General features: G+C 31.6%; 1 protein-coding gene across 6 annotated transcripts in view; it reads left to right on the forward strand.

The window, feature by feature from the left end:
- Positions 1-12,535, forward strand: part of EPHA7 (EPH receptor A7) — a gene marked incomplete at both ends in the record, with an annotated part of 157,281 nt that overhangs the window by 121,330 nt on the left and 23,416 nt on the right. For 3 of the 6 annotated variants that reach the window (XM_084228178.1, XM_084228179.1, XM_084228182.1), the window contains 2 exons: positions 6,869-6,993; positions 9,837-10,020. In XM_084228178.1, the coding sequence (XP_084084304.1) occupies positions 6,869-6,993; positions 9,837-10,020 (309 nt within the window). The remainder of the gene's footprint in view (positions 1-6,868; positions 6,994-9,836; positions 10,021-12,535) is intronic. The other 3 variants (XM_084228180.1, XM_084228181.1, XM_084228183.1) reach the window with 1 other exon arrangement.

Here is a 12,535-nt window from a genome sequence, read left to right on the forward strand (position 1 = left end):
TCATGTAGAAGATATACCTGGAATAATTCTAGAATACCAAGGAATATGCTAAGAGTTGTTTTTTTAGGAAGGGTATTTTTGTGATGTGTGGACTGCATTGAGAAGGTAATCTCAGTTTTTATTATATATTGTTTAAGACCTTTTGACTTTGTGCTTGCCACTTTTTAAGCTCTTCTAACCTTGATCTCCTTTAGATCTGCAGGCTCTAGGACTACTGCCCATCGAGTAGATCCCTATGTGTCCTTCCATCATTATTGCATATTATGTGTTCTCAACAAATGCCTAGTGTCAGTGCCTAGACTTACTGAGCTGTAGTTGCAAAAAGATGGGAATTAGATCTTAAAAGCATGGGTTAAATCCAAAATCCACCCCTTATATTTTCTTCTAATTAAAACTATGTAATTTAGAGTAACATATAAATGCTATTTAATTTCTATAACTTTCAGCTTTTTTCACCCCAAAAAATAAATAAATAAAGGAAAACTAGCACCTGCCTCACAGGGTAGCAGTAGGGAAGAATGATGATGCATATACTTACAAGAATGAATGTATGTATGTGAATTGTAAGGATTTATAGAAACATTACAATACCCTGCATATAGTGAACGTCTAATATTTATTGAATAGAACTGAACTAGTAAAAAGTAGTATCAACAATTGACTTAAAAGATAATGAACATACATAATTCAAGATCAATGGCTCTGTAAGCTTTCTACATTGTCATATTAGGTCCTCATTTACTTACTCCTTTACAGATAGAACTGGAATGAATAGTATAGTGAGTTCTGAGAAAATGCCTAATTTATACTTATGGCTTACAAATTTGACTTTTTCATTTCATTTTATTTACATAAAGAGTTACAATTTCTTTGCAATTTTGTGGAAATAAAAATAAAGCAGGAATTACAAATTAACCCCTCATCAGTTAACATTTCAGTCACTACTTAAGCAAATATTAGTAGGAATCCCAATATATGCTTATGAACATTTGGCTACAAGGACATCCTCCACAAACCTCATCTCTTTGCCCTTGAAGCATTTCACCTAGAGATTTTGCCAGGAATTGTTAATTCTTGCAGTAATTAATTAAAATTTCAAACATTTGGTAATTAATCATCTGGTGATAACAAAAAATAAAATTTTATTCTGAGGCAGATGTATTGTCAGATCATTTTCACAATGATGTTGTATATATTTCTTTAAATGATAAGCCTTTTTTTTTCATTCTATCAAAACCAGAGTGGTAAAATTTGCTGTTCTTGAATATGTTTTATTCCTCAAAAATGTGAGTTAATTCACATATTTACTTGACACAACTTCAATCCTGGATGCTTCCTTTTTCCTGCTTTGTCAGTTCAACTTCATATTTATTTTTTTCACAGAACTTTCAGAGCTGTTTCTTTTATTTAAATTTTTATTATCGTCTCAGTAAATGTTCTTAAATATATTAAAAAATCTATATTCTGATATATCTTACTTGTTATATTCCTGTTATATTTTGTATTTTACTTTTTGGAATAAAATACTATTGTCCTCACTGATATATTAAACAATAGCAATGAAAATAATTTAATTTTGGAAAAAATCAATTTATTTTCCCATTTAGTTTTTCAACTACTTACTATAGAATGAGATTTTATATTTGTTTTAGTCACAAATTATGCTTCTTTCCAACCAAAAATAATTTGAGGGAACTCTGTTATAAATAGATTACTCATAATTGTCCTGTGCTCAATTGCCCTTAGTCTCTGAAATTTTTTTTTTTTTTAGTCTCTGAAATTTTTAAAGTAAAATTTTATATTTATTGGTCTTAAGATAATTATGGCCCTTTTGGTCACAGCTAAAAAATTGAAATTTAGTGAAATCATGTTATTTTTTAAATATGCGTACATACCCCCAAAGTGGAATTGATATGTTTTATGATACTTCACTGTATCAGTATATTTATGGCCTAGTGTATTGTTATTGAAGTGAATTTATATGTATTTTTATATGTTTGTCCTATAGCACAGAAATGAAACACCTGTGAGGAAGAGTAAAAAAGTGAAAAGTTGCATAAAGTATTAAGTATTAAGCTTCTAATAATACACACATTTGTTATTTCTAAGTATTGCTAAAAGTGAATTCTGTACTGCACAGCAATAAAAGTGTTAGTATTATTCTATTGTTACCACATTTACTCTCGACTATGTTCTATAGATTTCTTAATTTTCTCTTTTGGAATTTACCTAATGGAAATTTAACACGTCATTAAATTTAACAACTTGAGATGCATGGTAAAAGGTCATTCATCTTTTGTTGACCCTTCTCAAATCATTGTAATGTTCCATTCACCAGTCTTTGTTACAGTGAAAACATTTAGGCATAGGAAAAATGATGACTAATACAACTGCTTTTTAAATTCAAAAATCAAATTCATGAGCTTTATCAACATTCAACCATAAAGAATATTTCTTCCAAATGTCTATTGGAGATGTCTTCCCTATAAGACAGTGTGTTTTGAGTATTAATCAAGATCAAAATTCCTGACTCCATGCTATTTCAACATAAAGTTTGACATATTACATTATTAAATAATCCTATCACTAATTTTTTTTCATAGACTTCATAAAAATTTCAATGAATCTATCTTTTCTGTACTAGATGTTAGCTTTGTATTACTATCATAAAAGTATTATAATAATATAAAAACAGGGCCTCCCTGGTGGCGCAAGGGATTAAGACACAGCACTATGAAGCAATCCACAGCTTCTGCAGCATGAGTTCGATCCCTGGCCAGCCAGGGAGCGGATGAGGCAGACCTCTGCTGGCTCACCCGCTGCTCTCCTCAGCAGTGTATTTCAGTCCGTCCTTCTGTTCTGTTTCCCACTCTGGTGAATCCTCTCACCCCCCTGCACCTCTGGCCTATACCCAAGTTCTTGTATGCATAAATACATCAATCTTTAAAAAAAGGAATATAAAAACAACACCCATCTATTGTCACACACTTCTATAGGAGAGAAGTTTGGGCACAGTGGGTGAGGCTCAGCTGGATACCCCGCTGCTAGCCTCACAAGCTGGAATCAGGTTCTTTTGGGCCAGGCTCTTATTTGAGTATCTGGGGAAAGATCCACTTTCAACCTCATTCATGTTGTCAGATTTCAGGACTTTTGCATTGGTAGAATTGAAGTCCCTATTTTCCTGCGTCTGTCAACCAGGGTTTATCTTTGAGCCTCATGGCTGCCCTCCTGTCTTCCAGTGCTTCCCATGGAGGCCCCTCCAGCAGAGGCAAATTCATCTCCCTTTTATGCTTCCAATCTTTTTTGGATTTTCCTTCTGCAATAAATCTCTGACCCTGACCGGGGAAATTTCTTTGCTTTTAAGGACTGATGCTCTTAGATTGAATCCACTGGGGAAAATCCAAGGATAATATCTATATTGTAAGGTTTATGACCTGAATTACATCTGCAGTGTTCCTTTTGCCATGTAATATTATATATTCACATGTGCCAGGGATCAGAGAACAGATATTTATGGAGGCCATTTGCCTACTATTTTATATTTTAAAACTATCTTTTGCTCCACTTTGTGCTAGGAAATTTTTCCATGTTTATAGGTAAGCTTAATGTTTTAGAGGGAGTTCTTCTGAAGATATTCCACCTTATAATTTAAATATCTTCTCTAATTAGATTTTAATTAGAAATTGATTAAGATCAAAGATAATGCATGAGTGTTTGAAGCTCAAAATCTGTAAAATGCTGATTGGTTCAGGTTGTACATAAACCCCCCATTGTTAATGGTATTTTTTTATTCAAAATCTCATACTAATAGTTATAACCCTCAGATTTATTTTTCAGCTTATCATTTGATTTTTCCTTTCCTGTTGCATCAGCTCTATCACTTTGTTTTTATACTGTTGAGATTTACCACTTTGTGCTACAGAAACCATTTTCTTATTTTCCTAAAATCTTTCAACTGCAAATTGTTCAGATCTCAATATGCTCCCTATAAGAACTGAAGATGTTTAAGGACAAAAATGTTTATTTTATTTCTTAAGATAACCTTTTTTATTTGATTATTTCTAGAAATGTAGTGAAAAATTACAGTATTTAATCATTTGTTAAAAAGCACCTATATACATCTTTTTTGTTTTCCTATATTTTCCAATTCAGGGAATTTATTATTATTGGTTGCTATTTATTAACTTCACATCAATTCAAATTACAGTGTATGTTATTTCACTTTGATAATTGTGAAAATTATAATTGAAGTGTTATGAACATAATAGATTCTCAGGTGTATCTATAATTTGTATGTTGGATACATATGCTTTTCAAAATGAGCTTCAATGTGAAAGTGAGCACATTAGTGAAATAGTTACATGTGAGTAATTAAATATATCAATTGTTATGTATTAACCATAGAAATCACTGTGTTGTAAGATTAGAGTGTTTTCTGCCACTTCAGTTTTTCTTTTTTAGTATAATTTTGAATATAATGACCATGTTAGAATCTGACTGGTTTAGAGATACTTTCATTTATCAACTATGTTCTGTGAGTTGTATGTCATTTATGTCTATGATAGCTAAACCCAAGGGAAAAATTACCTGTTTTTCTATACCAAATATTGTATCTGAAGGACAAAATACAATAAACATTTTTTTCCTATCATGTAGTTTATTTGTTCTCAAGAGCCATGTGCCAATACTCTGTATCAGGCCCTCCTATGTGTGTGAATTGATACAGTATCAGCAAGGGATTAAAAAAAAAAAGGAAATATAGAGGAAACCAGGAATATTGTTATTTAAGATTTGACTCCTTACACAAAATAAGGGAAATAATTTACTGTTTATTATATCCTTTCGACTGTGTTTTTAGGCATCATTTTTTCCCCAAGCCTATAATTACCTTTTTATTGGTAAAACTTATTTTCCAGGATAAATTAATTAATATAATTTTAGTATGTAATTTGAATAAGTAAAGTATCATTTTATAGTGAGGTCTTGCTTCAGCCTATCAGAAACTAAATGAGGTTCATATATGCCCCAAGTCTCCTCTATATCTAAGAGAATTCATTATCTCGTTTCCTTCACCTTACTGTTTAGGAATAGAAGCTTAGCAAGTGTCTAATAGTCTGTCTAATAGCGAAAATCGCATTAAGCTGTGTGTGTTATTTGAAAGAGACCTAGAGACCTGCACCTTCTTGTAGCTAATCTCTATCCAAAATGCACACTTTATGTCATAAAGTCTGATGGGAGACCCACAGTTTTATTGAGTAATTCAATGTATTAACTATTGTTTTATTCTCATCTATGCTATATTCTATTTTTTACTGACTAGTTTAGGTTTTTCTGAATGATTTGAAGTCAATTACACGTTTAGAGATTGTTTGCTAAATATACTCTCACCTGCCTGTTATTTGGGGTTTATGTTTCCTGAATCTATGGCTTAAGGATGCAACTTCTTGAATAGCACAGTTGACTGAGATTTGCTAAGCCTGTTCTGGGTGGAGAGACAAATCACTTTAGAAACAAGTTCTTCTTCACTGCATATTTTCGGGTTTTAAAAGTCATGGCAAAAATAACATTTCTTATTAGAAATTTGCTTCATTGGAAACATATCAGAAATGCATTTAGTCTGTAAACACAGTCTGTTGAGTACTTCAGCTGCATCCCCCTAAAGGAAAAGTTGTTCCACTTAATCTGCCCTAGTTATGCTTTTGTAGTAATCTGAGAGGAAATGGGAGTCATGCATCTTCCATGTCCTTCCTTCAAAATCCCCAAACCAGAAAGAAGTGAAAATGTTTTTTTCTAGACATTGATCAAGAAAATATTAAGAAGTAGAAGAAACAAAATAAAGCCAAAGGGATAAACATTAGAAGCTTGCTTAAACAGCTTTGGCCTCATATAATTGCTTTTCTGTCAGCAGGATTATTAACAATTTTGGACATTTGAAAATTAAATTAACATCCTGAAAATATTTTACAGAATGAGATAGAGCATGATACATGAAACATAATGACCCCACTGAAATTCAGCCAAGCCAGTGCAGCTACTCATTTAGACAGAGAAGACAACTAGTTAATCATCACTGAGCAAATTAGACAGAGCAAATTAGTTTGCCACATTCCACCGTCTTAGCTACCAAAAAGAATATATGCCACTAATTAGAATGAAAGAACTCTGAGCATATGATTATCTATATAGAAAGAGAAAGCAAAATTGTAGTTTGAATTGCTTCTATCAAAGCTGAAGCCTAGGTTACATAGGTATAAATTACGCATATTTAAGAACAGCTTTAGCATTTTCTTGCATTTTGGCCTAAATAATATAAACGTTTTTTCCAAGGTTATTTAGGTTTCTTTGGGACTGCATACACACACATTCAAACACATGAAACATAAAAACATTTAAAAGTGGTCCCTTTAATTGATGATTAAAATAGCCATATAAAAAAATGAAATAAAATAGCCATATCAATATTCCTTGCGTGGTATTTTTTTCTTTCAAAAAGTTTATTGCTGTCGCATGTGAAATAAATATTTAGACTTAGTTTATCACTGGAGATTAATCTGAAATCATATTTTGTAGCCTTAATTAGCATTCATTTGCTTAATTGTCATTCTCAGCCCCATCATTTCCATTTTTCACTAACTTGAACAATGCTATCTTCTGCTGTTTGCACTTTAATTTAAATTTCTATTAAGGTTTATGAACAGTAATAAGGTCCTGTTTGAATATTCATTAGCTTCTGAATTGTGAGCTATGAAAAGGTGCTTTCTTTTACCTTAATGAAACTGGCACAGCATGGGACTGATCAGTTGTGACATTTGATTTGAGGCATCCAGTGAATTTTCTCATTGTTTATTGACACATCTTGTCCAAACAGCTCCCTCGCAAGTGAGCGGAGTAATGAAGGAGAGAGTTCTGCAGCGGAGTGTCGAGCTTTCCTGGCAGGAACCAGAGCATCCCAATGGAGTCATCACCGAATATGAAATCAAGTATTACGAGAAAGTAAGTGCTAAGAACAGCTGAAATGTACAACCATGTGCGGTATGTCTCGTGTTATCCTTCTGCACTGTAGACTAAAGCTGGTCATTATGCCTCTATTTGGAGCTACTTCAGAATTCTGAGTTAATTTTAGCCATTTTTAATAACCTTCTCCCTGAATCTCTAGTTCATTACAATTATGATTCCTGTATATTGAGGTTCTGTGGTACACAAATGAAAATACTCCACTATATTTATTCAATATTTAATGTCATAATAATTAGGTAAAATCGGGAACATTTAGGATGGTATGGCTAAGGACCGATATCATAATAATTAGATGAAGGGTGTTTTACCACCACAGAAACCACATATAGACCTATACATGTTTTAAAAATGTTTTCTTTAGGATGTCTCTTGGGCTCTTAAAGATTTATCTTAATTATATGGTTTAGGTGCGCATGATGGCGATCTCAAAGATATAATGATTTGGAGAAATAAGAATATTTCTGTAATAAATATGTAGTATTGCCCAAACTTCAGAATCAGTTGATGATATTACACACCTTTAAAATTTCCTCTTAGATGTATTAGGAGTGTTTTAGATTAGTCACGTTTACCATTTCTTTACATTCCCTTCTGTGAGTAAAAGTGTGGCTCAAACCAAGTGCTGACCCTGAAATTTTATAGTGACTACATTTCAGTAAACAGTGGCTTATCTAAATACCTGATTGTATTTAGATGTAATATGATAATATGAACTAGGCATAATATAATACCAGTTATGCCTAGTTAATGTATGTTCGATCTAGAGAAAAGGGAGGAAGAGAGAGAGAGAGAGAGAGAGAGAGAGAGAGAGAGAGAGAGAGAGAGCGCGCATGAGAGAGAACAAGGAAAGGTGGGGGGAAAGGGGGAGTGGAGACTGGACCCTGATCACAAATTATTATCTAGGTTCCTCCTCACAGCAAACACTGTTTCCAGGTTTGAAACATGGAAACCATTAGCATTAATGTTACAAATATTAGTTGTAATAATAAGTGTTACTATTATTGACTTAATAGAGTTAATTGTGTTGTAATAACCATTTTAACCATTCAGGCCATTTTTCAAAATAGGAGCCTAAAGCTTTGGGAAAACTTTGGGGATCAGTTGACTTGATTGGGTAAATTAAATTCATGCTGTGCATTGGCAATAGATAGATTTTTTTTTTCCCTTTGACAAGAAAAAGATTACATTTAGATTTAATGTTCAGATTAAGTTTAAAATATTTTCAGTATGAATTTCATGACTTCCATGACTAAATTTACATTTTAAATAAATACATTTTGTACCAGGGGAAACAATTTTGTACTAGGGGATACATTACTTGTTCCATCAAATGTGTTTCTGAGAGAATCCTCATTTTAAATGTTGTTTTGTTATGTCTATTTTTTGATGAACTATAATACTTATAGCCTCTTCTGCAATTTAATGTTTTAAGAAAGTCAATAAAATATATTTTTTAAAAATCTGATGAAGAGAACTATAGATGCTGTGTTGGTTTGGTGACATACATCTGAATATCTTTAGTTTTTAAAAAACACTTTATTTGTTCAAATAGTTACTTTTCTATTTAGTGTGACAGAAAGAATTATGTACTGATCTTACAAATTAGGCAATTAATAGAAGATAACAATAGAGTCATATTGTAATATATGTAAGAATGTGATACATAGTTACATATTACATATATATGTATATCTCATGTCATCTGTTATCAGTTATGCCTCATGTCATCTGTTATCAGTTCATTTATTTGGGAAAATATATATTTATAATTCTATCATTTTAATAAATGAGTATAATGAAGACAATCACAAAACAGCTTTACCAAATCCAGTTTAATTTAACATTTATTTATACATTTGCAAATATCAGTCTGAAAGCAAATCAAACAACCAGACTGACATTTTCAAATTTCATTAGTTTTATCTAAACACAGGTGTTTGTTATAGAACAAATAAGAAACTGACTAAAATAATACAGTTTGAGGAGTGGGCTTTTTAATATTTTTCATAGTCCATTAAAGCATTTAAATTAAGTTTTAACATTTTATTCATTTGAATATTGTTTTGATGAAGTTTTTAAATTCTGAAAATTTATATCTATTTCATTAATTTTCATATATAGTGTGATAAATCTATTTTTAAACTGCAAGCTTCAGTTTTCACATTGGCAAAAATGAGGAAAATGATGAATCCTCATTTTTGATAAGTGAAGTTTTTAAGATGTTGAACTATGAGTTATATAATACTTTACTTTTATTCTGACAATTTCCATTTGAAATAGTGCATTAATTTTTTTATAAAACTGGTTTTCATCTGAGAATGCATTTTAAAAAAATCAGTTGCCTTTTCATTTTACTGTGTAGTGTTATTACCTAAATTTCTTGATTTAATAACCTCATTTGTAGTATATGATTCTTCACTTGCTGAATAACATTGAGGGCATTTATTAAGAGAATTACATTATGAAATGAAGACCTCCCAAGCCATAGATTTTACAGGTGTACCCTTGCTTTGTTCAGAAGGACCTGATTACATTTATGGCTAAATAGTTCTTGCCACTGAACTCTCCAACAAATCAAAGCTGGAAACATCATAAATGTTTTAACAAAATTATTTCTATTTGAAATTTATAGAACAAAGGCGTGTGTTCACATTTACATTTTATATTATCTTGAAACAACTCAATGTTATAATATTCCACAGGGTACAGTGTAGCTCTTATAAAAACAATGCAGCAAATTGAAATAAATTGCAAGAATTGGCTGTCAAATTGTCTGGTTGCAATCACAATTAAATATTCCCTGTATATATTGTTTCTAGGATCAAAGGGAACGGACCTACTCCACAGTAAAGACCAAGTCCACATCAGCCTCCATTAATAATCTGAAGCCAGGAACAGTATATGTTTTCCAGATTCGGGCTTTTACTGCTGCAGGTTATGGAAATTACAGTCCCAGGCTTGATGTTGCTACTCTAGAGGAAGCTACAGGTAAAATGTTTGAAGGTAATTACCACCTTTGGATTGGATTTTTACTCTTCATAACTGTTACATATTCTTTTCAGTATTGTGGGTGATGATTTGGTTAAAGATTGTTTTTTATATATGAAAGTTGAAATATATGTGTACTTCGTAAAGTCTATTCAGAACAATAACTTGAAATTTGCTACTTTACTTTATAATGTTAGAAACTTGTGATTTAAATTCAGTTCTTTAATGCATACTGCATTTATTTTAAGAAGATGAAATTAGAAACAGAAACAGCACTCATTCAGTTGTGTATTGGCACAGGCTGTTTTTGTAGATTCCTCCCTCTTCAGCTCCCCAAATGATCTTATACAATTTGTGTCAGTGAAAACTGCTGCCTCACAACCCATTCCCTCCACCAGCAAAGAGAGGATGTACCCCCCTGGTAGGCCAGAGAAAGACGATATGTGAAAATTTGTAAATTTAAACTACTTACTCTTTAGCAATGATTTCACAAATTGGCAGTAAGAAAAAGAATATAGAATTTGTATTTATTTTTATGTTCAAAATCTTTTGCATTTTTTGAAATATTTAGTCCATAATGAAGGTCATATTTAAAGTATATGTAAATATTGAGAATAATTAATCAGTCTTTATTCACTACCACTCTCAATTATATGCAGTGTTGTAAACCAGTGTTACTTCAGTTACAAAAAATGGAATGTCACCAATATCTTGAATCACATTTATTATTTTGTGTTTTATAATGCAACTTTGGAAGGTAACAAGAACACGTGTATATAGTATATCACAAATAAGCAGATCGATCTTGGAATGCATGTCCCAGTTTAATGTCATAAGTCAAGTTGAGAACAGCTTGAGTACCACTGCTGGGTGCTCTTCAGCTAAGCCGAGGTCTCAGGATATGTCTCTGTATTGTGAAGTTTTTTATTTCTTCGTATGATAGTGCAGGCACAAGATACACCAGCTCTTTTGTTACCTCCTCTTCCGACTAATCTAGGTTTCCTGAAAACTTTTTTATAAAAAGTGAACTAAAAGGTTACATGATTTTCTTTCCTTAATTTTTAATAAAAAACTTTTAATTATTTCAATAACATTGATCAAATTATTTTGATATCAGAAAAATATTTGTAGATGTTATTAAAGGTAGTTAAATTGATAAATATTCCTTATATAAGCCAATGCTTGTTAAGTTTGATAATAATACTCTTACAAAATCTCTTTGTTTCATTTTTAAGTAAAGCAGTGACAATCAGAACCACAAACTTTGAAATAAGTTTGAAACATAATTCAAGTATAGTTGTAGATTAAAAGCATGTTTAAAAAATGTCACATAACTTGGCATGATAAGTTAATGCCTTTATTCTTTATTAACTCTTTTAAATTGAGTATGTAAGATTAAAAATGAGAATATTTAAGTTCAATGACCCCAATACATTAAAGCATTTTAAGATTTCAACATTTAAACATTTGATTGGTGATGTATTCTAGAAGTAGTCAACTTAGACTGGTCTCATGATATTAATTTCTGATTTCTAATATAGTATAATACTTCAAATGACATTTTTATGTATTCTAATGAATGGTTTAAACAAATTAGATCATTAATTAGTTATCTCACATTTATCTAAGACATCCTTTGTCATTTAAACTGCTAATTTAAAAAACTTTCAAACTGAATTTGTGTATTTTTCTGACTTTGTAAATTGAGACTTTTGAACTAATTATTAAGTACTGAGGTTTGTTGATATTATTTTCATTATTAAAAAATAAAGTAACAAGGACTCAAAGAGATAAGATGAAATAGTAGAACCTGAATCATCACATGACATGAATGCTAAAAATCTGTTTTGCATTAGAAATACTTTGATTTTTACCATCTAAATATAAAGCTGACTAAAGAATGATCCGTATCTCTTTTTCCTACTATTGTGTTGCCAGTACCAACTATAGGGGTATATATATATATATATATATATATATATATATATATATGCCATATATATAAATATATATGGCAGTGACTAAAGAAACAAGGAAGGAATACCTCTCAGTCATCAATATAGGACAGACTATCAGTATCAGCAGTGTTAGTAGACATATTCTTGGGTTCACATCACTGATCTACCATGTGCAGTTGTGAGACTTCAGATGAGCTACTTTCTCTGTACCTTACTTGTTAGGGTAGCAATACCAACTCACAAGGTATTCTGAGGATTAAATAACTTTATGTACACAAAGTGCCTAACACATGGAAAGTCTCAAGTGTCAGCTTTGACTTCTTATTTTTTTTAAAAAGATGTATTTTATTTATTTTATACATACAAAGCTTGGGTGTAAGCCAAAGATGCAAGGGAGGGGGAGGAGAGGATTCATCAGAGACAGAGTGGAGAGCAGAACAGCAGACTGACTGAAATATACTGCAGAGGAGAGCAGTGGATGAGCGGTCCACTGTGCCATGTGGGTCACCTCCCTAGCCAGGGATCCAACTGATCCTGTAGTGAATGCTAATAGCTTCGTAGTGCTGAGTCTT

This window comes from Talpa europaea (assembly GCF_964194135.1).
Source record: "Talpa europaea genome assembly, chromosome: 2".
NCBI lineage: Eukaryota > Metazoa > Chordata > Mammalia > Eulipotyphla > Talpidae > Talpa > Talpa europaea.